This window comes from Barbatula barbatula (assembly GCF_947034865.1).
Source record: "Barbatula barbatula genome assembly, chromosome: 6".
NCBI classification, from domain to species: domain Eukaryota; kingdom Metazoa; phylum Chordata; class Actinopteri; order Cypriniformes; family Nemacheilidae; genus Barbatula; species Barbatula barbatula.
In genome coordinates this window covers 1,029,711-1,056,243 of record NC_136765.1, presented here as the reverse complement: position 1 = coordinate 1,056,243, position 26,533 = coordinate 1,029,711, and the positions used below count along the sequence as shown (strand labels likewise).

Genomic DNA, 26,533 nt, shown 5'->3' with positions numbered 1-26,533 from the left:
GGCTGTAAACAAGCTACACTACAGTCGCTTGACATTAACGGAATAAAACTAAAGTATTTATAGGTTTTGCTAAAAGCCTTATTTCAGAAACAAACATTTGAAAACCCATTGGGTGACTGAACTGGAAGTGCAGAAAAGCTTAAGTCACTTCTGGGTTCTGCATACACACATTTATCGTCCCTAAATGTGCTCTCAGAGATTAAACTGTGTCCATATTCACTAAATGAGATTAAAGTCGTCACATCAAGGTTTGAGTAAATCTACTGTCTCCTGTAGTGATGACTAGTCAAAATCACTCCATTTTCCAAGAGAAGTGCACTCAAAACTAAAGAGTCATTCATACGGAGGAATTCTATAGAGTTCTGCTCATAGTAAAGAATGAAATCACAATCTGAAAGTGTTTGTTCTGTGTGTGAACAATTGAGCAGATATGAGTTAAGCCGTCAGTACAGATCCAGGATCAGCTGTTATCATAGAAGAGAATGTGATGCAGTGAAAGGGTTAAGTCTGTGGCTTTTCTCTTGTATTTTTACAGTGATATGTGAGTGACTATCTCAGAAACTTTAGCCCTGGTCTTCCCTTCAGTGTTTTTCCAGTCCAGCCCTTCCTTACGTATGGAAATATCAGGGAATTCCTGGAATGTCTGCCTTTCCCCTGTTTAAATGTAAAAAACGGACGGATGAACGGTGCTCGTACAGAAACCGTAATATTCACAGCATGAGTTGATTTAAAAGAGATGAACAGAGCGAAGCCTTTGATGTCTTTCCATTGAGATGAACTGTCAGTTATTCCGAATAGTGTTCGGGGTGAAGATTTCATTCCCGTTTGTTAGATATGTATCTGGAACTTTCCTCTGGCTACTGTGTGTTCTACACATCAAACTACACCAAACTGAAGTCTTTCTGTCTTCAGAAGAATCTCAATTCATCTCACTTGACCCTTTATTCAGTCAACGCTGTCTTTAATGCATGGCTTTTTTCCAGCACCTCCTCGAGATTTTGGGGCCGGTGGTCTGTGCCAAACATGCTGAAGACGTTAAGAACGCTGCGTTTGATGCCAAAGGGGCTTTATACGTAACGCTGTTCAAAGAGAAGTCGTGATGTTTGAAGTTGAAGCTGTCAGGTGTGTTTTTCACTCACTGAGCGTGATGATTCTTCACAAATATTCCTCAGATTTTAGTTCCATTTGGACGAGATCTTCCTCTGTTCTTGGCATGGATGGAAATTAATTTCCAGTGGGTTATTGCTAGCAGTGACGATAATAATAGTCGTGGCTCGCTATGGTAGTGGAATGTCATTATTATTATTGAATATTAAGGTTTTGGAGGGGAAGAATATGGTGTCCCGTCGAGATCATAATGCTGAATTTACTGTCTGCTTTAGTTTGGCTTCTTACCGTAGTATTCCAGGATTTCTCCCACTGCCCGACTAAAAACCACTTCACACACACACAACTCTCACCCTCATGACATTCAAATGCAGGTTTCTTCTTGTATATTCAAAGGTTTATTGAAAAAGGCTTCTCATTTTTATGACGTTGTCTAGTTTGTTTCTGTGCATGTTTACACACCGACTGGAGGCATTTTTGTGTGAGTTTCTTTGAGCTGCAGGGATTATTATATAACTGTATTCATAAAGGTCAAAAGACTGAAGTCAATACTCTTGAGTTTATAATGGAAATACAGTCATCTTTATATCATTTTAAGCTTTTGATTCTGTTTAAAATGATTGGGATGGTTTGGGTTCACGTATCTGTTCTCTGGGTAGCGGGTGAGAAATTCCTCTGTGTGTTGACAGTGTTGTGTTAATGAATGAAGCTGGACACCACATACATCAGCACGAATCTCACCGTTCCTTCAAACAGACCGTGTACTAAAATCAACTCTCTGTAACTACCTGCTTTTCAGCGATGTGACTTCATGTATTCTATTCTTAAGCCCAAAGAAAAGAAATCAGTTTCGTGTTGTGAGGCAGTACTGCAGAATGTTTACAGTAGTAAGTACTGGCCTTCTAACAGTACCATTATAAATCCTACTGTAATGTATATGCGCTATTTATGTCAAGTTGAATCTGTGTTATCTCTGAGCATCACAATGTACACAGTGAGTCATCTTAGATCATCACGGATGTGTTTGTGATGCTGACCACCACAAAAATAAACTTTTACAGAGACACTGAACTCTGCCTAGTTTGAAATAAAATCCCCTTAAAAATGATGGAATAAAAACACTAAGTCACCTGCACAGTGAATGAGTGTAAATGTAAAACATTACAGAATATATCAGTATTATTATCACTCCGAACGAATGCGGCACATTGGTCGTTTTGTCCCGGGCCCTTATTTAAACTCACCATGACACTGCTGGCTGTACGAGGGACCCTCATGATTCTGTCCCAGAGTACATTCATTCCAGCAGGGTATTATGACATCCCTCCTTCAGAGTCTGACGTCATTCTCCAGAGCACATTCATGCGATGTAGATGGCTGGCAGTGTTGTGTTATTCTGTTATTTCATATGAAAATCTAGATGCTGTGTGTGTGTGTTTGTTTATTATGGGAAGGATCTGATTCACTGAAGTTGTCTCCAGGCTCACATGAAGGTTTGTGTTACAGATGTGTTGAGATTGTGTCATCATGGGTCACAAAGTATTGTGAGAATTGTTGTGAATGTGCATGGGTGGATGGATCTTTTCACATGACTCCAGTCCCATGAGTCTTTGCTTCTGCTGTTGCACAAGAACAGCTTTTACTGACTCTACATGTAGTGTAGCAGGCAGCTTTGTACAAACGTTTAAGCAGTGTCTGTTTTTGTCACTATTAAAGTGAATAAAGGTTCTCTTGGATATTGTTTAGAAATTCTAGAAGCTCATACACTCCTCGTTAGGGTGCATATTTATATGCTGGATTAATGTTCAGCTACGAACAAAAGCTGTGCTCATAAAAAAATATATCATAACAAAGATTACTGTCAGAGGCAAATTATAGAAATTATTTTGATTCAAGTTGCAAGTAAGCTTGAACGTTTTTAAGTAGTAACAGACTAGAGATTGTATAAAGTATGCAACAGTCCACTGTGTGTCCTGTTGACAGTTGATTCTTTTGTCTCTGTAGCATCAGAATGCATGCATGTGAAACCAACTGTTTGTGTGATGGAGATGCAATCAGTGCTCAGTCAGTTGAACAGAAGCATAGGGCGGCTGCCGGCAACTATCAGCTCCAGTTTGCCATCCATCAGCTACAGCAACAGAAACTGAGATCCAGAGAACTGCTGAACCAGAGCCGGACTCGCCAACAGGTAACATGACATCCCCGAACACAGCGTCATCACTGAACAGATAACATTTTTACATTTACATTTATTCATTTGGCAGACGCTTTTGTCCAAAGCGTCTCACAAGTAGTTTTTTTTACAGTGTCACATTACTGCAGAGCAATCAGGGGTAAGGTGCCTTGCTCAAGGGCCCTTCAGTCATGAGCTGCTGGCACTGAGATTAGAACCAGCAACCTTCTGATCACAAGCCCAACTCTCTAACCACTAGGCCACCGAACACATCCCAGATAACAGCGTCATCACTGAACACATCCCAGATAACAGCGTCGTCACCGATCACATCCCCGATAACAGCGTCATCACCAAACACATCCCAGATAACAGCGTCATCACCGAACACATCCCAGATAACAGCGTCATCACTGAACACATCCCAGATAACAGCGTCATCACTGAACACATCCCAGATAACAGCGTCATCACCAAACACATCCCAGATAACAGCGTCATCACATAACACATCCCCGATAACAGCGTCATCACTGAACACATCCCAGATAACAGCGTCATCACCGAACACATCCCAGATAACAGCGTCATCACTGAACACATCCCAGATAACAGCGTCATCACCGAACACATCCCAGATAACAGCGTCATCACTGAACACATCCCAGATAACAGCGTCATCACTGAACACATCCCCGATAACAGCGTCATCACCGAACACATCCCAGATAACAGCGTCATCACCGAACACATCCCAGATAACAGCGTCATCACCGAACACATCCCAGATAACAGCGTCATCACCGAACACATCCCAGATAACAGCGTCGTCACCGAACACATCCCCGATAACAGCGTCGTCACCGAACACATCCCCGATAACAGCGTCATCACTGAACACATCCCCGATAACAGCGTCGTCACTGAACACATCCCAGATAACAGCGTCATCACTGAACACATCCCCGATAACAGCGTCATCACCAAACACATCCCAGATAACAGCGTCGTCACTGAACACATCCCAGATAACAGCGTCATCACTGAACACATCCCCGATAACAGCGTCGTCACTGAACATATCCCCGATAACAGCGTCATCACTGAACACATCCCCGATAACAGCGTCATCACCGAACACATCCCAGATAACAGCGTCATCACTGAACACATCCCCGATAACAGCGTCATCACCAAACACATCCCAGATAACAGCGTCGTCACCGAACACATCCCAGATAACAGCGTCGTCACCGAACACATCCCAGATAACAGCGTCGTCACCGAACACATCCCAGATAACAGCGTCGTCACTGAACACATCCCCGATAACAGCGTCGTCACCAAACACATCCCAGATAACAGCGTCATCACCGAACACATCCCCGATAACAGCGTCATCACTGAACACATCCCAGATAACAGCGTCATCACCGAACACATCCCAGATAACAGCGTCATCACCGAACACATCCCCGATAACAGCGTCATCACTGAACACATCCCCGATAACAGCGTCGTCACTGAACACATCCCCGATAACAGCGTCGTCACTGAACACATCCCAGATAACAGCGTCGTCACTGAACACATCCCCGATAACAGCGTCATCACCGAACACATCCCAGATAACAGCGTCGTCACTGAACACATCCCAGATAACAGCGTCATCACCGAACACATCCCCGATAACAGCGTCGTCACCGAACACATCCCCGATAACAGCGTCATCACCGAACACATCCCCGATAACAGCGTCATCACCGAACACATCCCAGATAACAGCGTCGTCACTGAACACATCCCCGATAACAGCGTCGTCACCGAACACATCCCAGATAACAGCGTCGTCACCGAACACATCCCAGATAACAGCGTCGTCACCGAACACATCCCAGATAACAGCGTCGTCACCGAACACATCCCAGATAACAGCGTCGTCACTGAACACATCCCCGATAACAGCGTCGTCACTGAACACATCCCAGATAACAGCGTCATCACCGAACACATCCCAGATAACAGCGTCATCACCGAACACATCCCCGATAACAGCGTCATCACTGAACACATCCCCGATAACAGCGTCGTCACTGAACACATCCCAGATAACAGCGTCGTCACTGAACACATCCCCGATAACAGCGTCATCACCGAACACATCCCAGATAACAGCGTCATCACTGAACACATCCCAGATAACAGCGTCATCACCGAACACATCCCCGATAACAGCGTCATCACTGAACACATCCCAGATAACAGCGTCATCACCGAACACATCCCCGATAACAGCGTCATCACTGAACACATCCCAGATAACAGCGTCGTCACCGAACACATCCCCGATAACAGCGTCGTCACCGAACACATCCCCGATAACAGCGTCATCACCGAACACATCCCAGATAACAGCGTCGTCACTGAACACATCCCCGATAACAGCGTCGTCACCGAACACATCCCAGATAACAGCGTCATCACCGAACACATCCCCGATAACAGCGTCATCACTGAACACATCCCAGATAACAGCGTCATCACCGAACACATCCCAGATAACAGCGTCTCACTGAACACATCCCCGATAACAGCGTCGTCACTGAACACATCCCAGATAACAGCGTCATCACCGAACACATCCCCGATAACAGCGTCATCACCGAACACATCCCAGATAACAGCGTCGTCACTGAACACATCCCAGATAACAGCGTCATCACCGAACACATCCCCGATAACAGCGTCATCACCGAACACATCCCAGATAACAGCGTCTCACTGAACACATCCCCGATAACAGCGTCATCACTGAACACATCCCAGATAACAGCGTCGTCACCGAACACATCCCCGATAACAGCGTCATCACTGAACACATCCCAGATAACAGCGTCATCACCGAACACATCCCAGATAACAGCGTCGTCACTGAACATATCCCCGATAACAGCGTCGTCACTGAACACATCCCGATAACAGCGTCATCACCGAACACATCCCAGATAACAGCGTCATCACTGAACACATCCCCGATAACAGCGTCATCACCGAACACATCCCCGATAACAGCGTCATCACCGAACACATCCCAGATAACAGCCCCGATAACAGCGTCATCACCAAACACATCCCAGATAACAGCGTCGTCACTGAACACATCCCAGATAACAGCGTCATCACTGAACACATCCCAGATAACAGCGTCATCACCGAACACATCCCCGATAACAGCGTCGTCACTGAACACATCCCAGATAACAGCCCCGATAACAGCGTCGTCACTGAACACATCCCAGATAACAGCCCCGATAACAGCGTCATCACTGAACACATCCCAGATAACAGCGTCATCACCGAACACATCCCCGATAACAGCGTCATCACCGAACACATCCCAGATAACAGCCCCGATAACAGCGTCATCACCGAACACATCCCAGATAACAGCGTCGTCACTGAACACATCCCAGATAACAGCGTCATCACTGAACACATCCCAGATAACAGCGTCATCACCAAACACATCCCAGATAACAGCGTCATCACCGAACACATCCCAGATAACAGCCCCGATAACAGCGTCATCACCGAACACATCCCAGATAACAGCGTCATCACTGAACACATCCCAGATAACAGCGTCGTCACTGAACACATCCCAGATAACAGCGTCATCACCGAACACATCCCAGATAACAGCGTCATCACCGAACACATCCCAGATAACAGCGTCATCACCAAACACATCCCAGATAACAGCGTCATCACTGAACACATCCCAGATAACAGCGTCATCACCAAACACATCCCAGATAACAGCGTCATCACCAAACACATCCCAGATAACAGCGTCATCACTGAACACATCCCCGATAACAGCGTCGTCACTGAACACATCCCAGATAACAGCGTCGTCACTGAACACATCCCAGATAACAGCGTCGTCACTGAACACATCCCCGATAACAGCGTCATCACCGAACACATCCCAGATAACAGCGTCATCACCGAACACATCCCCGATAACAGCCCCGATAACAGCGTCATCACCGAACACATAACATCATCATCGTTTTCAAACACATCAGTGAAGAGAGCCTGTTTCACTTGAATCAATTAAGATCGTATCATCATAAGATGATGTGTGAATGTGTTCTGCTGTTCAGAACATTTGTTCTTGTATCCACTGTTAGCCCTGTTCTTGAATGATCGGTTTAATTTCTGATATTTTACTACATCAGATGAAAGTAGTTTCACAAACAGTGTGTCTCTTTGCATTGGTTAAACGTGAAAGAACCATTCCCCTTCCTCTGTGACTCTCGTCATGATGCCTTATGGAGTTATTCTGTATGAAGTGTGATTGACATCACATGTGCGTATCACACTGACATCACAGATGCTGTAAACAGCCTGTAATTCACTCAGCATGACTGAATGCACTAAATTCATAACAGTGTTGCAATGTGTGTATGCTGATGTCACTGCACCATGCTTGCGTTCATCTCTAATTAATGCAATTGGGGATTTTTGTTTTTCTTGGCTTGAGTTTGAAAGTGTTTTTTGCAGGGGATTGTGGGAAAATGATTGCCACCCCCACAAACGTTTCTGGCCTGAGATGTCCTCCCTGTTACTCTGAAGCAATCGGTCCAGAGGGTCTCCAGAGGGTTTTACACTACCATACTGAGCAGATGTGTGTCTGAATCTCATGCGGGATTCAACTGTGAAATAAATAAGCAGATGAATGTTTGTTGGGTGGACTCTTGGCGTGAGTCAGCCTTTCAGTCCCAACCTGAATCATTTGACTTTATTTTAAAGTTCTGTGGAAACCTGTTGCTCTCAAACGTTTTCATTTCATCACAAAGTTAAACAGGTGAAGTTAACATAGAAGCTGAACTGGATGCAGTAGAGAAATGATAGTACATAGTAACTGCTTAACAGTATAAATAAACAAGGTTTTTATTTAATGACAACATAACTGGAGCTGTGTGAACCAAATCATGCTGAGCAAGATTATAACACAACTGTTCTTTGTCTTCAAAGACTTAAGCTGTGCTGATTTTCACGTCTGAGGTAGATGTTGAATCCCACATGTGTCTCTTTCGGGAGGCGGTTTATATGATTTAAGGGGAGTTCTGTGCTCATTGAGTTACAGGGCTGACTGTTAAAGGAGCGAGAGGTCTGCGTGAAAACAGACGATTGGAGCGTGTTATTGGGCCATTGTGCTCTGTACTGGGCGCAGACTCCTCGGCTCCTCCACCATCTTGGCCGACGGCCACCTGGCAGAATTAGAAAGGTGCCCTTTCTTGGCCCGCGGTGCAGGAGCTCGAAGCAGTGAGCGGGGTCCAGTCATTCATCAAACGCCAGCCGCCACACGGCAGAAGAGATGCATGGAAAGAATGCTTAGCCTTCCTGTTCCCCCTCCGATCACACAACTCTAGTAGCCATTAAATGGCATGTCAGGATGGAAAATATGTTTACCCGGTCCAAGCGCTCGTTCGGATGAAAACTTGTCTAAACAAGAATGAAATGTGCAGAATTCCTGCCTTCTGGTATGTCCGATTACAAAGTATTCATGGGCTGTTATGATAAGTCGTGTCGTTTAGTGAATGAACTGAAGTTCGACCCCGAATGACTGCGAGGAAAAACGCTGCTGCTTTTAATAAAGCCTGAGATAAGGTCATTTCTTCAGCCGGAGCGTTTTGTTCTACGTCTTCTCCGGTGGAATTTTCTGCTGAACGCGCAGTCCTTCTCGACGCGCCATTTCCAAAAATAAATACACAAGAAAAGTAACAAACTTTTAGCAGATTCCAGCGTTTACAGTGGCTCTGCGAGCACGCACTCTCACTTGAGGTTATGAAGATGATATTAGTGATAAAATAGGATCTGCGGCGCTCGCGTCATCAAACGGAACGCTTAATGTTTTCCAGAGTTTCTACACATCTGGCATCGGTTGGACACAATGATGGTCCCACCCTGAGGTCGTCCACTCGGACAAAGAAAGCAATGTGGTCTCAGTGTTTACACTTTCTGTGGGAATCCACCGACAGATCATTGACTGGTGGTTGAGTTTCACATTAAGCTGGTGGAATGAAATCGATTCAAACACAAACTGTCACACACTTGGACGTGTTTAATGTGTTTTCATGGTGGTCTGTAGTTTATTCACCTGTGTTTGTGTCTCAGGCCGTTCTGACCGCACACACCCTCGTACCTGCGCCTTCAGATCCATCTCACGCTCCCGTGAGCCCAACGGACGCTCCTCGTGCCGACCAGACGATCAGACGCAGATGGAGTCCTGGGATGCCCGCACTCACCCCCAAACCGCCCAGCGGCGCACCCGGAGACGCACGCGCGTGCAGGACCGCCCAATGTCTACACAAGTAAGAAATCAAGTTTCTTTTCACAATCAGTTTGACGGGCACGACTTTGTAACGTCAGTTTGTTGAGTTGAACGCTGTACATTATTGAAGGTAGTCAATGTGTAATAATGTAAAAACTGTGTGCGGTGTGATCGTCCTGTGAATTCCAGCACATAATAAAAGTCTTCTGGAAGGTTTAGATTTGTTGGAGTGTACTGACAGTATTTAGGTTCAATGGTTTGCATTAGTAACGCTTGTGTTGAAGGACATTAATTCTGTTAGTATTTATTTGAATCATCTGTGCACACACACACACACACGAGCACACACAGAGTTTGTGTGTTAAGTAAACAGTGCGGTTGGCGGTCGGGTGGTGTTTATGTGTGTGGTGGAAAGCTGATTTTTGTTTTGCGCTGAGATGCTGAAGGTCCAGCAGAGCGTTTTCACTGTTTCCCACGCTGCCGCATCGCATCATGTTTACTGACACAATTACACAACAAAAACAACACACTACACACAGGATCCTACAGAATAACAATGAACCGTGTGCCCTGAGGGTGTTTCTGTTTCACTGCTCTTCAGCTTTCAAACAGGGGTCCAGAGATGAACTCCAAATAAATCAAATAAGTGACCACATAAATAACAAGCATTAATTGGGAATACATGCACATACATGATTAGATTAGATTCAAATAAAAAGTGGTTTAAAATAAAGTTGAAAATTATATTTTAAAATATATACTATATATGAATTATTAGAAAATGATTGTTTAACAAAACAAACCTTTACTTAATAAATAACAAATAATAACATTGAATGATTCATGTTGAATATGTATAATACAAAATACATGCCAATGTTACTAAAAAAAGGATTTCTATATTTATATGTATCTATCATATGTGTTTGATGTTTTCGTGTGTAGTTGGATAACATTAGAAACACAACCCTTCCATCCTCTGACCAGCGCTGAGGTTTCACTCTCGCTGGAGCTTTCACCGCGCGTCTACACTTCAAAGGCCGATCATGTATAAGCAGACTTTAAGTCTGACTTGAATCTGTGCAGCTCGCGTATGATCAGTAGAGAGAGACGCGCGAGCGCTTTCATCCATTCCTCTGGAAGCTGTCTACTCTCGTGAGCGCACAGGAATGTGAGGGACTCTTGAAGTTCCTGAAATAATGACTTTTATTTGTGCGTCTGTGCAACTACTTGGGTAGTGGAGTGGGTTCCCAATCCTGCAGGAGGCATTCCTTTAACACTCCCATAGAGATCCACGATCCCTCTACACCGGTGCTTCTCAAACTGGGGCCTCAAGATGGATCCACAGGCATTTTATGAAATATAGAAATGAATCATACATTTTATGCAATCAAACATCTGAAGAATATGCCCACAAACCAAAGGAATTAAAGTTCCAGCCTTGAGTAACAGAATTAGTTTTTGGTTAAATTAAAATGTTAAGATTATTAGTCTTTATTTGGGGGGCTGCAAAGTGATGCACACTACACAAAGGGGTCTTACAATGAGATCCACTGATCTTACACTTCAAATGAATGTAGTTCAACTGTCCCTTCATGATGAAAGATGATTAAGTTCTGTTGAACACATGTTGATATATTTGATAGAATGTAGGAAAGCCATCAGTACTGGGGCACCTTTGACTACCATCTTCATTTTTCCTACTGTGGGAGTCAATGGGGTCCCAGAAATCTCACTTGCTAACATTCTTCCAAATATCTTCTTTTGTTTTGAACATAACTAAGAAACTTTTACAGATTTGGAACAACTTTAGGATGAGTAATTCATTACGTGATTCATTGAGTATCCCTTTAAAACTGAAGAGCACATTCTGTGTGATCACAGAGGAGGAAACACATGACCTCAATGCAGTCCACTGTGCTTCATGATATACACTCTTTGATTTATTTTCTTGAGATGATCCTGATGTGTTTTCTCATTCATTTAAATATTGTTTTTACAACTGCTCACACCAGTGCTGTGTTAAAGAACATGAACAACATCAGATGATAGATATACTGTACAATCCACTCACACAACAGCATCTCACTACAGAGGGTCTAGTCAGTGGAGGAGCTAAAGTGAGTTTAGAGGAGTGGGTGGGTGACGGGGGTCTGCAGTGTTTGCTCCGGTCTGTGTCATGTTTACTCTCTCTGTGAGGAATTCCAGAACAGCTCTCTCGCCCTCACGCACCCGCTTTCTCACACTCGCACACTTGCTCTCTCTCACACTCGCTCTCTCGCACACTCGCTATCTCACACTCGCACTCGCTCTCTCTCATTGCTCTCTCGCACTCGCTCTCTCTCACTCGCTCTCTCTCACTCGCTCTCTGGCACTCGCGCTCTCGCACACTCGCTCTCTCTCACTCGCTCTCTCTCACTCGCTCTCTCTCACTCGCTCTCTCGCACTCGCTCTCTCTCACTCGCTCTCTCTCACTCGCTCACTCTCTCACACTCGCACACTTGCTCTCTCTCACACTCGCTCTCTCGCACACTCGCTCTCTCTCATTGCTCTCTCGCACTCGCTCTCTCTCACACTCGCTCTCTCGCACTCGCACTCGCTCTCTCTCATTTGCTCTCTCGCACTCGCTCTCTCTCATTGCTCTCTCGCACTCGCTCTCTCTCACACTCGCTCTCTCGCACTCGCACTCGCTCTCTCTCATTTGCTCTCTCGCACTCGCTCTCTCTCATTGCTCTCTCGCACTCGCTCTCTCACACTCGCTCTCTCTCACTCGCTCTCTGGCACTCGCGCTCTCGCACACTCGCTCTCTCTCACTCGCTCTCTCTCACTCGCTCTCTCTCACTCGCTCTCTCGCACTCGCTCTCTCTCACTCGCTCTCTCTCACTCGCTCACTCTCTCACACTCGCACACTTGCTCTCTCTCACACTCGCTCTCTCGCACACTCGCTCTCTCTCATTGCTCTCTCGCACTCGCTCTCTCTCACACTCGCTCTCTCGCACTCGCACTCGCTCTCTCTCATTTGCTCTCTCGCACTCGCTCTCTCTCATTGCTCTCTCGCACTCGCTCTCTCACACTCGCTCTCCGGCACTCGCTCTCTGGCACTCGCTCTCTCTCACACTCGCTCTCGCACACTCGCTCTCTCTCACTCACTGTCTCACACTTGCTGCACTTGCTGTCTCACACTCGCTCTCTCGCACTCGCTCTCTCTCACTCGCTCACTCTCACACACTCACTCTGGCACTTGCTGTCTCACACTCGCTCTCTCTCACTCGCTCTCTCTCACTCACTGTCTCACACTTGCTGCACTTGCTGTCTCACACTCGCTCTCCGGCACTCGCTCTCTGGCACTCGCTCTCTCTCACACTCGCTCTCGCACACTCGCTCTCTCGCACTCGCTCTATCGCACTCGCTCTCTATCACTCACTGTCTCACACTTGCTGCACTTGCTGTCTCACACTCGCTCTCTCGCACTCGCTCTCTCTCACTCGCTCACTCTCGCACACTCACTCTCACACACTCACTCTGGCACTTGCTGTCTCACACTCGCTCTCTCTCACTCGCTCTCTCTCACTCACTGTCTCACACTTGCTGCACTTGCTGTCTCACACTCGCTCTCTCTCACTCGCTCACTCTCGCACACTCACTCTGGCACTTGCTGTCTCGCACTCGCTCTCTCGCACTCGCTCTCTCTCACTCGCTGTCTCACACTTGCTGCACTTGCTGTCTCACACTCGCTCTCTCGCACTCGCTCTCTCTCACTCGCTCACTCTCGCACACTCACTCTGGCACTTGCTGTCTCACACTCGCTCTCTCTCACTCGCTCTCTCGCACTCGCTCTCTCTCACTCGCTCACTCTCGCACACTCACTCTGGCACTTGCTGTCTCACACTCGCTCTCTCTCACTCGCTCTCTCTCACTCGCTCTCTCTCATTTGCTCTCTCGCACTCGCTCTCTCTCACTCGCTCTCTCGCACTCGCTCTCTCGCACTCGTTCTCTCGCACTCGCTCTCTCGCACTCACTCTCTCTCACTCGCTCTCTCGCACTCGTTCTCTCGCACTCACTCTCTCTCACTCGTTCTCTCGCACTCGCTCTCTCTCACTCGCTCTCTCCCCCTCGCTCTCTCTCATTTGCTCTCTCGCACTCGCTCTCTCTCACTCGCTCTCTCGCACTCGCTCTCTCTCACTCGCTCTCTCGCACTCGCTCTCTCGCACTCGTTCTCTCGCACTCGCTCTCTCGCACTCACTCTCTCTCACTCGCTCTCTCGCACTCGTTCTCTCGCACTCGCTCTCTCGCACTCGCTCTCTCTCACTCGCTCTCTCTCACTCGCTCTCTCGCACTAGCTCTCTCTCACTCGCTCTCTCGCACTCGCTCTCTCTCACTCGCTCTCTCGCACTCGCTCTCTCTCACTCGCTCTCTCGCACTCGTTCTCTCGCACTCGCTCTCTCTCACTCACTCTCTCTCACTCGCTCTCTCGCACTCGCTTTCTCGCACACTCGCTCTCTCTCTGGCACTCGCTCTCTCTCACTCGCTCTCTCGCACTCGCTTTCTCGCACACTCGCTCTCTCTCACTCGCTCTCTCTCACTCGCTCTCTCTCACTTGCTCTCTCGCACTCGCTCTCTCGCACTCGTTCTCTCGCACTCGCTCTCTCGCACTCACTCTCTCTCACTCGCTCTCTCGCACTCGCTCTCGCTCTCTCTCACTCGCTCTCTCTCACTCGCTCCCTGGCACTCGCTCTATCGCACTCGCTCTCTCTCACTCGCTCTCTCTCACTCGCTCTCTCTCACTCGCTCTCTCTCACTCGCTCTCTCTCACTCGCTCTCTGGCACTCGCTCTATCGCACTCGCTCTCTCACACTCGCTCTCTGGCACTCGCTCTCTCTCACACTCGCTCTCGCACACTCGCTCTCTCTCACACTCGCTCTCGCACACTCGCTCTCTCGCACTCGCACTCGCTCTCTGGCACTCGCTCTCTGGCACTCGCTCTCTGGCACTCGCTCTCTCGCACACTCGCTCGCTCGCACACTCGCTCTCTCGCACTCGCTCTCTCTCACTCACTCTCTCTCACTCGCTCTCTCTCACTCGCTCTCTTCAATTCAATTCAATTTTATTTATATAGCGCCTTTCACAATTTGCATTGTTCCAAAGCAGCTTTACAGGGGAAAAATGAAAAACCCAAGAAAGGGTAAAACACACTACATGGTGTTTTATATAATAAATCAAATTATTCTAGTAAATTATATCTAATGTCAGCATTTCCTGGTGGCCTATTTAGCATATTTGCATTAAGTGAATGCTTGGCTGAAAAGATGCGTTTTTAATCTAGATTTAAATTCTCTGGCACTCGCTCTCTCGCACAATCGCTCTGGCACTTGCTGTCTCGCACTCGCACACTTACTGTCTCGCACTCGCTCTCTCGCACGCACATTCACTCGCACACTCGCTCTGGCACACTCGCACACTCGCTCTCTCGCACAATCGCTCTGGCACTTGCTGTCTCGCACTCGCACACTCGCTCTGGCACACTCGCACACTCGCTCTCGCACACTCACTCTCTCGCACACTCACTCTCTCGCACTCGCTCTCTCGCACTCGCTCTCTCGCACTCGCTCTCTCTCACTCGCTCTCTCTCACTCGCTCTCTCGCACTCGTTCTCTCGCACTCGCTCTCTCTCACTCGCTCTCTCGCACTCGTTCTCTCGCACTCGCTCTCTCGCACTCGCTCTCTCTCACTCGCTCTCTCGCACTCGTTCTCTCGCACTCGCTCTCTCGCACTCGTTCTCTCGCACTCGCTCTCTCGCACTCGCTCTCTCGCACTCGCTCTCTCTCACTCGCTCTCTCTCACTCGCTCTCTCTCACTCGTTCTCTCGCACTCGCTCTCTCTCACTCGCTCTCTCGCACTCGTTCTCTCGCACTCGCTCTCTCGCCCTCGCTCTCTCTCACTCGCTCTCTCTCACTCGCTCTCTCGCACTCGTTCTCTCGCACTCGCTCTCTCGCACTCGCTCTCTCGCACTCGCTCTCTCTCACTCGCTCTCTCGCACTAGCTCTCTCTCACTCGCTCTCTCGCACTCGCTTTCTCGCACACTCACTCTCTCTCACTCGCTCTCTGGCACTCGCTCTCTCTCACTCGCTCTCTCTCACTCGCTCTCTCGCACTCGCTTTCTCGCACACTCGCTCTATCGCACTCGCTCTCTCTCACTCGCTCTCTCTCACTCGCTCTCTCTCACTCGCTCTCTCTCACTCGCTCTCTCTCACTCACTCTCTGGCACTCGCTCTATCGCACTCGCTCTCTCACACTCGCTCTCTGGCACTCGCTCTCTCTCGCTCTCGCACACTCGCTCTCTCTCACACTCGCTCTCGCACACTCGCTCTCTCGCACTCGCACTCGCTCTCTGGCACTCGCTCTCTGGCACTCGCTCTCTGGCACTCGCTCTCTCGCACACTCGCTCTCTCGCACTCGCACTCGCTCTCTGGCACTCGCTCTCTGGCACTCGCTCTCTGGCACTCGCTCTCTCGCACACTCGCTCGCTCGCACACTCGCTCTCTCGCACTCGCTCTCTCTCACTCACTCTCTCTCACTCGCTCTCTCGCACTCGCTCTCTCTGGCACTCGCTCTCTCTCACACTCGCTCTCGCACACTCGCTCTCTCTCACACTCGCTCTCTCTCACTCGCTCTCTCGCACTCACTCTCTCTCACTCGCTCTCTCGCACTCGCTCTCTCTCACACTCGCTCTCTCTCACTCGCTCTCTCTCACTCACTCTCTCTCACTCGCTCTCTCGCACTCGCTCTCTCTGGCACTCGCTCTCTCTCACACTCGCTCTCTCTCACACTCGCTCTCTCTCACTCGCTCTCACTCACTCTCTCTCACTCGCTCTCTCGCACTCGCTCTCTCTGGCACTCGCTCTCTCTCACACTCGCTCTCGCACACTCGCTCTCTCTCGCACTCGCTCTCTCTCACTCGCTCTCTCGCACTCACTCTCTCTCACTCGCTCTCTCGCACTCGCTTTCTCGCACACTCGCTCTCTCTCACTCGCTCTCTGGCACTCGCTCTCTCTCACTCGCTCTCTCGCACTCGCTTTCTCGCACACTCGCTCTCTCTCACTCGCTCTCTCTCACTCGCTCTCTCTCATTTGCTCTCTCACACTCGCTCTCTCTCACTCGCTCTCTCGCACTCGCTCTCTCGCACTCGTTCTCTCGCACTCGCTCTCTCGCACTCACTCTCTCTCACTCGCTCTCTCGCACTCGCTCTCTCGCACTCGCTCTCTCTCTCGCTCTCTCTCACTCGCTCCCTGGCACTCGCTCTATCGCACTCGCTCTCTCTCACTCGCTCTCTCTCACTCGCTCTCTCTCACTCGCTCTCTCTCACTCGCTCTCTCTCACTCGCTCTCTGGCACTCGCTCTATCGCACTCGCTCTCTCGCACTCGCTCTCTGGCACTCGCTCTCTCTCACACTCGCTCTCGCACACTCGCTCTCTCTCACACTCGCTCTCGCACACTCGCTCTCTCGCACTCGCTCTCTGGCACTCGCTCTCTGGCACTCGCTCTCTGGCACTCGCTCTCTCGCACACTCGCTCTCTCTCACTCGCTCTCTCTCACTCGCTCTCTGGCACTCGCTCTCTCTCACTCGCTCTCTCGCACTCGCTTTCTCGCACACTCGCTCTCTCTCACTTGCTCTCTCTCACTCGCTCTCTCGCACTCGCTCTCTGGCACTCGCTCTCTCTCACTCGCTCTCTCGCACTCGCTCTCTGGCACTCGCTCTCTCTCACTCGCTCTCTCTCACTCGCTCTCTCTCACTCGCTCTCTCTCACTCGCTCTCTCTCATTTGCTCTCTCGCACTCGCTCTCTCGCACTCGCTCTCTGGCACTCGCTCTCTGGCACTCGCTCTCTCTCACTCGCTCTCTCGCACTCGCTCTCTGGCACTCGCTCTCTGGCACTCGCTCTCTGGCACTCGCTCTCTCGCACACTCGCTCGCTCGCACACTTGCTCTCTCTCACTCGCTCTCTCTCACTCGCTCTCTCGCACTCGCTCTCTCTGGCACTCGCTCTCTCTCACACTCGCTCTCGCACACTCGCTCTCTCGCACTCGCACTCGCACTCGCTCTCTGGCACTCGCTCTCTCGCACACTCGCTCTCTGGCACTCGCTCTCTCGCACACTCGCTCGCTCGCACACTCGCTCTCTCGCACTCGCTCTCTCGCACTCACTCTCTCTCACTCGCTCTCTCGCACTCGCTCTCTCGCACTCACTCTCTCTCACTCGCTCTCTCTCACTCGCTCCCTGGCACTCGCTCTATCGCACTCGCTCTCTCTCACTCGCTCTCTCTCACTCGCTCTCTCTCACTCGCTCTCTCTCACTCGCTCTCTCTCACTCGCTCTCTGGCACTCGCTCTATCGCACTCGCTCTCACTCGCTCTCTCTCACTCGCTCTCTCACACTCGCTCTCGCACACTCGCTCTCTCGCACTCGCACTCGCTCTCTGGCACTCGCTCTCTGGCACTCGCTCTCTCGCACACTCGCTCGCTCGCACACTCGCTCTCTCGCACTCGCTCTCTGGCACTCGCTCTCTGGCACTCGCTCTCTCGCACACTCGCTCGCTCGCACACTCGCTCGCTCGCACACTCGCTCTCTCGCACTCGCTCTCTCTCACTCGCTCTCTTCAATTCAATTCAATTTTATTTATATAGCGCCTTTCACAATTTGCATTGTTCCAAAGCAGCTTTACAGGGGAAAAATGAAAAACCCAAGAAAGGGTAAAACACACTACATGGTGTTTTATATAATAAATCAAATTATTCTAGTAAATTATATCTAATGTCAGCATCTCCTGGTGGCCTATTTAGCATATTTGCATTAAGTGAATGCTTGGCTGAAAAGATGCGTTTTTAATCTAGATTTAAATTCTCTGGCACTCGCTCTCTCGCACAATCGCTCTGGCACTTGCTGTCTCGCACTCGCACACTTACTGTCTCGCACTCGCTCTCTCGCACGCACATTCACTCGCACACTCGCTCTGGCACACTCGCTCTCTCGCACAATCGCTCTGGCACTTGCTGTCTCGCACTCGCACACTTACTGTCTCGCACTCGCTCTCTCGCACGCACATTCACTCGCACACTCGCTCTGGCACACTCGCTCTCTCGCACAATCGCTCTGGCACTTGCTGTCTCGCACTCGCACACTTACTGTCTCGCACTCGCTCTCTCGCACGCACATTCACTCGCACACTCGCTCTGGCACACTCGCTCTCTCGCACAATCGCTCTGGCACTTGCTGTCTCGCACTCGCACACTCGCTCTGGCACACTCGCACACTCGCTCTCGCACACTCACTCTCTCGCACACTCACTCTCTCGCACTCGCTCTCTCGCACTCGCTCTCTCTCACTCGCTCTCTCTCACTCGCTCTCTCTCACTCGCTCGCTCGCACTCGTTCTCTCGCACTCGCTCTCTCTCACTCGCTCTCTCGCACTCGTTCTCTCGCACTCGCTCTCTCGCACTCGCTCTCTCGCACTCGCTCTCTCTCACTCGCTCTCTCTCACTCGCTCTCTCGCACTCGTTCTCTCGCACTCGCTCTCTCGCACTCGCTCTCTCGCACTCGCTCTCTCGCACTCGCTCTCTCGCACTCGCTCTCTCTCACTCGCTCTCTCTCACTCGCTCTCTCTCACTCGTTCTCTCGCACTCGCTCTCTCGCACTCGTTCTCTCGCACTCGCTCTCTCTCACTCGCTCTCTCTCACTCGCTCTCTCTCACTCGCTCTCTCTCACTCGCTCTCTCTCACTCGTTCTCTCGCACTCGTTCTCTCGCACTCGTTCTCTCGCACTCGCTCTCTCTCACTCGTTCTCTCGCACTCGCTCTCTCGCACTCACTCTCTCTCACTCGCTCTCTCGCACTCGCTTTCTCGCACACTCGCTCTCTCTCACTCGCTCTCTGGCACTCGCTCTCTCTCACTCGCTCTCTCGCACTCGCTTTCTCGCACACTCGCTCTCTCTCACTCGCTCTCTCTCACTCGCTCTCTCTCATTTGCTCTCTCACACTCGCTCTCTCTCACTCGCTCTCTCGCACTCGCTCTCTCGCACTCGTTCTCTCGCACTCGCTCTCTCGCACTCACTCTCTCTCACTCGCTCTCTCGCACTCGCTCTCTCGCACTCGCTCTCTCTCTCGCTCTCTCTCACTCGCTCCCTGGCACTCGCTCTATCGCACTCGCTCTCTCTCACTCGCTCTCTCTCACTCGCTCTCTCTCACTCGCTCTCTCTCACTCGCTCTCTCTCACTCGCTCTCTGGCACTCGCTCTATCGCACTCGCTCTCTCGCACTCGCTCTCTGGCACTCGCTCTCTCTCACACTCGCTCTCGCACACTCGCTCTCTCTCACACTCGCTCTCGCACACTCGCTCTCTCGCACTCGCTCTCTGGCACTCGCTCTCTGGCACTCGCTCTCTGGCACTCGCTCTCTGGCACTCGCTCTCTGGCACTCGCTCTCTCGCACACTCGCTCTCTCTCACTCGCTCTCTCTCACTCGCTCTCTGGCACTCGCTCTCTCTCACTCGCTTTCTCGCACACTCGCTCTCTCTCACTTGCTCTCTCTCACTCGCTCTCTCGCACTCGCTCTCTGGCACTCGCTCTCTCTCACTCGCTCTCTCGCACTCGCTCTCTGGCACTCGCTCTCTCTCACTCGCTCTCTCTCACTCGCTCTCTCTCACTCGCTCTCTCTCACTCGCTCTCTCTCATTTGCTCTCTCGCACTCGCTCTCTCTCACTCGCTCTCTCGCACTCGCTCTCTGGCACTCGCTCTCTCTCACTCGCTCTCTCGCACTCGCTCTCTGGCACTCGCTCTCTCGCACACTCGCTCTCTCGCACTCGCTCTCTCTCACTCACTCTCTCTCACTCGCTCTCTCGCACTCGCTCTCTCTGGCACTCGCTCTCTCTCACACTCGCTCTCGCACACTCGCTCTCTCTCACACTCGCTCTCTCTCACTCGCTCTCTCGCACTCACTCTCTCTCACTCGCTCTCTCGCACTCGCTCTCTCTCACACTCGCTCTCTCTCACTCGCTCTCTCTCACTCACTCTCTCTCACTCGCTCTCTCGCACTCGCTCTCTCTGGCACTCGCTCTCTCTCACACTCGCTCTCTCTCACACTCGCTCTCTCTCACTCGCTCTCACTCACTCTCTCTCACTCGCTCTCTCGCACTCGCTCTCTCTGGCACTCGCTCTCTCTCACACTCGCTCTCGCACACTCGCTCTCTCTCGCACTCGCTCTCTCTCACTCGCTCTCTCGCACTCACTCTCTCTCACTCGCTCTCTCGCACTCGCTTTCTCGCACACTCGCTCTCTCTCACTCGCTCTCTGGCACTCGCTCTCTCTCACTCGCTCTCTCGCACTCGCTTTCTCGCACACTCGCTCTCTCTCACTCGCTCTCTCTCACTCGCTCTCTCTCATTTGCTCTCTCACACTCGCTCTCTCTCACTCGCTCTCTCGCACTCGCTCTCTCGCACTCGTTCTCTCGCACTCGCTCTCTCGCACTCACTCTCTCTCACTCGCTCTCTCGCACTCGCTCTCTCGCACTCGCTCTCTCTCTCGCTCTCTCTCACTCGCTCCCTGGCACTCGCTCTATCGCACTCGCTCTCTCTCACTCGCTCTCTCTCACTCGCTCTCTCTCACTCGCTCTCTCTCACTCGCTCTCTCTCACTCGCTCTCTGGCACTCGCTCTATCGCACTCGCTCTCTCGCACTCGCTCTCTGGCACTCGCTCTCTCTCACACTCGCTCTCGCACACTCGCTCTCTCTCACACTCGCTCTCGCACACTCGCTCTCTCGCACTCGCTCTCTGGCACTCGCTCTCTGGCACTCGCTCTCTGGCACTCGCTCTCTCGCACACTCGCTCTCTCTCACTCGCTCTCTCTCACTCGCTCTCTGGCACTCGCTCTCTCTCACTCGCTCTCTCGCACTCGCTTTCTCGCACACTCGCTCTCTCTCACTTGCTCTCTCTCACTCGCTCTCTCGCACTCGCTCTCTGGCACTCGCTCTCTCTCACTCGCTCTCTCGCACTCGCTCTCTGGCACTCGCTCTCTCTCACTCGCTCTCTCTCACTCGCTCTCTCTCACTCGCTCTCTCTCACTCGCTCTCTCTCATTTGCTCTCTCGCACTCGCTCTCTCTCACTCGCTCTCTCGCACTCGCTCTCTGGCACTCGCTCTCTCTCACTCGCTCTCTCGCACTCGCTCTCTGGCACTCGCTCTCTGGCACTCGCTCTCTGGCACTCGCTCTCTCGCACACTCGCTCGCTCGCACACTCGCTCTCTCTCACTCGCTCTCTCTCACTCGCTCTCTCGCACTCGCTCTCTCTGGCACTCGCTCTCTCTCACACTCGCTCTCGCACACTCGCTCTCTCTCACACTCGCTCTCGCACACTCGCTCTCTCGCACTCGCACTCGCTCTCTGGCACTCGCTCTCTCGCACACTCGCTCTCTGGCACTCGCTCTCTCGCACACTCGCTCGCTCGCACACTCGCTCTCTCGCACTCGCTCTCTCGCACTCACTCTCTCTCACTCGCTCTCTCGCACTCGCTCTCTCGCACTCACTCTCTCTCACTCGCTCTCTCTCACTCGCTCCCTGGCACTCGCTCTATCGCACTCGCTCTCTCTCACTCGCTCTCTCTCACTCGCTCTCTCTCACTCGCTCTCTCTCACTCGCTCTCTCTCACTCGCTCTCTGGCACTCGCTCTATCGCACTCGCTCTCACTCGCTCTCTCTCACTCGCTCTCTCACACTCGCTCTCGCACACTCGCTCTCTCGCACTCGCACTCGCTCTCTGGCACTCGCTCTCTGGCACTCGCTCTCTCGCACACTCGCTCGCTCGCACACTCGCTCTCTCGCACTCGCTCTCTCGCACTCGCTCTCTGGCACTCGCTCTCTGGCACTCGCTCTCTCGCACACTCGCTCTCTGGCACTCGCTCTCTCTCACACTCGCTCTCGCACACTCGCTCGCTCGCACACTCGCTCTCTCGCACTCGCTCGCTCGCACACTCGCTCTCTCTCACTCGCTCTCTTCAATTCAATTCAATTTTATTTATATAGCGCCTTTCACAATTTGCATTGTTCCAAAGCAGCTTTACAGGGGAAAAATGAAAAACCCAAGAAAGGGTAAAACACACTACATGGTGTTTTATATAATAAATCAAATTATTCTAGTAAATTATATCTAATGTCAGCATTTCCTGGTGGCCTATTTAGCATATTTGCATTAAGTGAATGCTTGGCTGAAAAGATGCGTTTTTAATCTAGATTTAAATTCTCTGGCACTCGCTCTCTCGCACAATCGCTCTGGCACTTGCTGTCTCGCACTCGCACACTTACTGTCTCGCACTCGCTCTCTCGCACGCACATTCACTCGCACACTCGCTCTGGCACACTCGCTCTCTCGCACAATCGCTCTGGCACTTGCTGTCTCGCACTCGCACACTTACTGTCTCGCACTCGCTCTCTCGCACGCACATTCACTCGCACACTCGCTCTGGCACACTCGCTCTCTCGCACAATCGCTCTGGCACTTGCTGTCTCGCACTCGCACACTTACTGTCTCGCACTCGCTCTCTCGCACGCACATTCACTCGCACACTCGCTCTGGCACACTCGCTCTCTCGCACAATCGCTCTGGCACTTGCTGTCTCGCACTCGCACACTCGCTCTGGCACACTCGCACACTCGCTCTCGCACACTCACTCTCTCGCACACTCACTCTCTCGCACTCGCTCTCTCGCACTCGCTCTCTCTCACTCGCTCTCTCTCACTCGCTCTCTCTCACTCGCTCGCTCGCACTCGTTCTCTCGCACTCGCTCTCTCTCACTCGCTCTCTCGCACTCGTTCTCTCGCACTCGCTCTCTCGCACTCGCTCTCTCGCACTCGCTCTCTCTCACTCGCTCTCTCTCACTCGCTCTCTCGCACTCGTTCTCTCGCACTCGCTCTCTCGCACTCGCTCTCTCGCACTCGCTCTCTCGCACTCGCTCTCTCGCACGCACATTCACTCGCACACTCGCTCTGGCACACTCGCACACTCGCTCTCTCGCACAATCGCTCTGGCACTTGCTGTCTCGCACTCGCACACTCGCTCTGGCACACTCGCACACTCGCTCTCGCACACTCACTCTCTCGCACACTCACTCTCTCGCACTCGCTCTCTCGCACTCGCTCTCTCTCACTCGCTCTCTCTCACTCGCTCTCTCTCACTCGCTCTCTCGCACTCGTTCTCTCGCACTCGCTCTCTCGCACTCGCTCTCTCGCACTCGCTCTCTCTCACTCGCTCTCTCTCACTCGCTCTCTCGCACTCGTTCTCTCGCACTCGCTCTCTCGCACTCGCTCTCTCGCACTCGCTCTCTCGCACTCGCTCTCTCGCACTCGCTCTCTCTCACTCGCTCTCTCTCACTCGCTCTCTCTCACTCGCTCTCTCGCACTCGTTCTCTCGCACTCGCTCTCTCTCACTCGTTCTCTCGCACTCGCTCTCTCGCACTCACTCTCTCTCACTCGCTCTCTCGCACTCGCTTTCTCGCACACATCGCTCTCTCTCACTCGCTCTCTGGCACTCGCTCTCTCTCACTCGCTCTCTCGCACTCGCTTTCTCGCACACTCGCTCTCTCTCACTCGCTCTCTCTCACTCGCTCTCTCTCATTTGCTCTCTCACACTCGCTCTCTCTCACTCGCTCTCTCGCACTCGCTCTCTCGCACTCGTTCTCTCGCACTCGCTCTCTCGCACTCACTCTCTCTCACTCGCTCTCTCGCACTCGCTCTCTCGCACTCGCTCTCTCTCTCGCTCTCTCTCACTCGCTCCCCTGGCACTCGCTCTATCGCACTCGCTCTCTCTCACTCGCTCTCTCTCACTCGCTCTCTCTCACTCGCTCTCTCTCACTCGCTCTCTCTCACTCGCTCTCTGGCACTCGCTCTATCGCACTCGCTCTCTCGCACTCGCTCTCTGGCACTCGCTCTCTCTCACACTCGCTCTCGCACACTCGCTCTCTCTCACACTCGCTCTCGCACACTCGCTCTCTCCGCACTCGCTCTCTGGCACTCGCTCTCTGGCACTCGCTCTCTGGCACTCGCTCTCTGGCACTCGCTCTCTGGCACTCGCTCTCTCGCACACTCGCTCTCTCTCACTCGCTCTCTCTCACTCGCTCTCTGGCACTCGCTCTCTCTCACTCGCTCTCTCGCACTCGCTTTCTCGCACACTCGCTCTCTCTCACTTGCTCTCTCTCACTCGCTCTCTCGCACTCGCTCTCTGGCACTCGCTCTCTCTCACTCGCTCTCTCGCACTCGCTCTCTGGCACTCGCTCTCTCTCACTCGCTCTCTCTCACTCGCTCTCTCTCACTCGCTCTCTCTCACTCGCTCTCTCTCATTTGCTCTCTCGCACTCGCTCTCTCTCACTCGCTCTCTCGCACTCGCTCTCTGGCACTCGCTCTCTCTCACTCGCTCTCTCGCACTCGCTCTCTGGCACTCGCTCTCTCGCACACTCGCTCGCTCGCACACTCGCTCTCTCTCACTCGCTCTCTCTCACTCGCTCTCTCGCACTCGCTCTCTCTGGCACTCGCTCTCTCTCACACTCGCTCTCGCACACTCGCTCTCTCTCACACTCGCTCTCGCACACTCGCTCTCTCGCACTCGCACTCGCTCTCTGGCACTCGCTCTCTCGCACACTCGCTCTCTGGCACTCGCTCTCGTCGCACACTCGCTCGCTCGCACACTCGCTCTCTCGCACTCGCTCTCTCGCACTCACTCTCTCTCACTCGCTCTCTCGCACTCGCTCTCTCGCACTCACTCTCTCTCACTCGCTCTCTCTCACTCGCTCCCTGGCACTCGCTCTATCGCACTCGCTCTCTCTCACTCGCTCTCTCTCACTCGCTCTCTCTCACTCGCTCTCTCTCACTCGCTCTCTCTCACTCGCTCTCTGGCACTCGCTCTATCGCACTCGCTCTCTCTCACTCGCTCTCTCTCACTCGCTCTCTCACACTCGCTCTCGCACACTCGCTCTCTCGCACTCGCACTCGCTCTCTGGCACTCGCTCTCTGGCACTCGCTCTCTCGCACACTCGCTCTCTCGCACACTCGCTCTCTCGCACTCGCTCTCTCGCACTCGCTCTCTGGCACTCGCTCTCTGGCACTCGCTCTCTCGCACACTCGCTCGCTCGCAACACTCGCTCTCCTCGCACTCGCTCTCTCTCACTCGCTCTCTCGCACTCGCTCTCTTCAATTCAATTCAATTTTATTTATATAGCGCCTTTCACAATTTGCATTGTTCCAAAGCAGCTTTACAGGGGAAAATGAAAAACCCAAGAAAGGGTAAAACACACTACATGGTGTTTTATATAATAAATCAAATTATTCTAGTAAATAATATCTAATGTCAGCATCTCCTGGTGGCCTATTTAGCATATTTGCATTAAGTGAATGCTTGGCTGAAAAGATGCGTTTTTAATCTAGATTTAAATTCTCTGGCACTCGCTCTCTCGCACAATCGCTCTGGCACTTGCTGTCTCGCACTCGCACACTTACTGTCTCGCACTCGCTCTCTCGCACGCACATTCACTCGCACACTCGCTCTGGCACACTCGCTCTCTCGCACAATCGCTCTGGCACTTGCTGTCTCGCACTCGCACACTTACTGTCTCGCACTCGCTCTCTCGCACGAACATTCACTCGCACACTCGCTCTGGCACACTCGCTCTCTCGCACAATCGCTCTGGGCACTTGCTGTCTCGCACTCGCACACTTACTGTCTCGCACTCGCTCTCTCGCACGCACATTCACTCGCACACTCGCTCTGGCACACTCGCACACTCGCTCTCGCACACTCACTCTCTCGCACACTCACTCTCTCGCACACTCGCTCTGGCACTTGCTGTCTTGCAATCGCACACTTGCTGTCTCTCACTCACTCTCTTG

At 51.8% G+C, this 26,533-nt stretch overlaps 1 protein-coding gene across 1 annotated transcript in view; it reads left to right on the top strand.

Moving 5' to 3' along the window:
• Window positions 1-26,533, top strand: part of ttll5 (tubulin tyrosine ligase-like family, member 5) — a 65,653-nt gene that overhangs the window by 37,436 nt on the left and 1,684 nt on the right. The window contains exons 29-30 of the mRNA XM_079458983.1: window positions 3,112-3,295; window positions 9,467-9,675. Of these exons, the coding sequence (XP_079315109.1) occupies window positions 3,112-3,295; window positions 9,467-9,667 (385 nt within the window). The 3' untranslated portion in view covers window positions 9,668-9,675. The remainder of the gene's footprint in view (window positions 1-3,111; window positions 3,296-9,466; window positions 9,676-26,533) is intronic.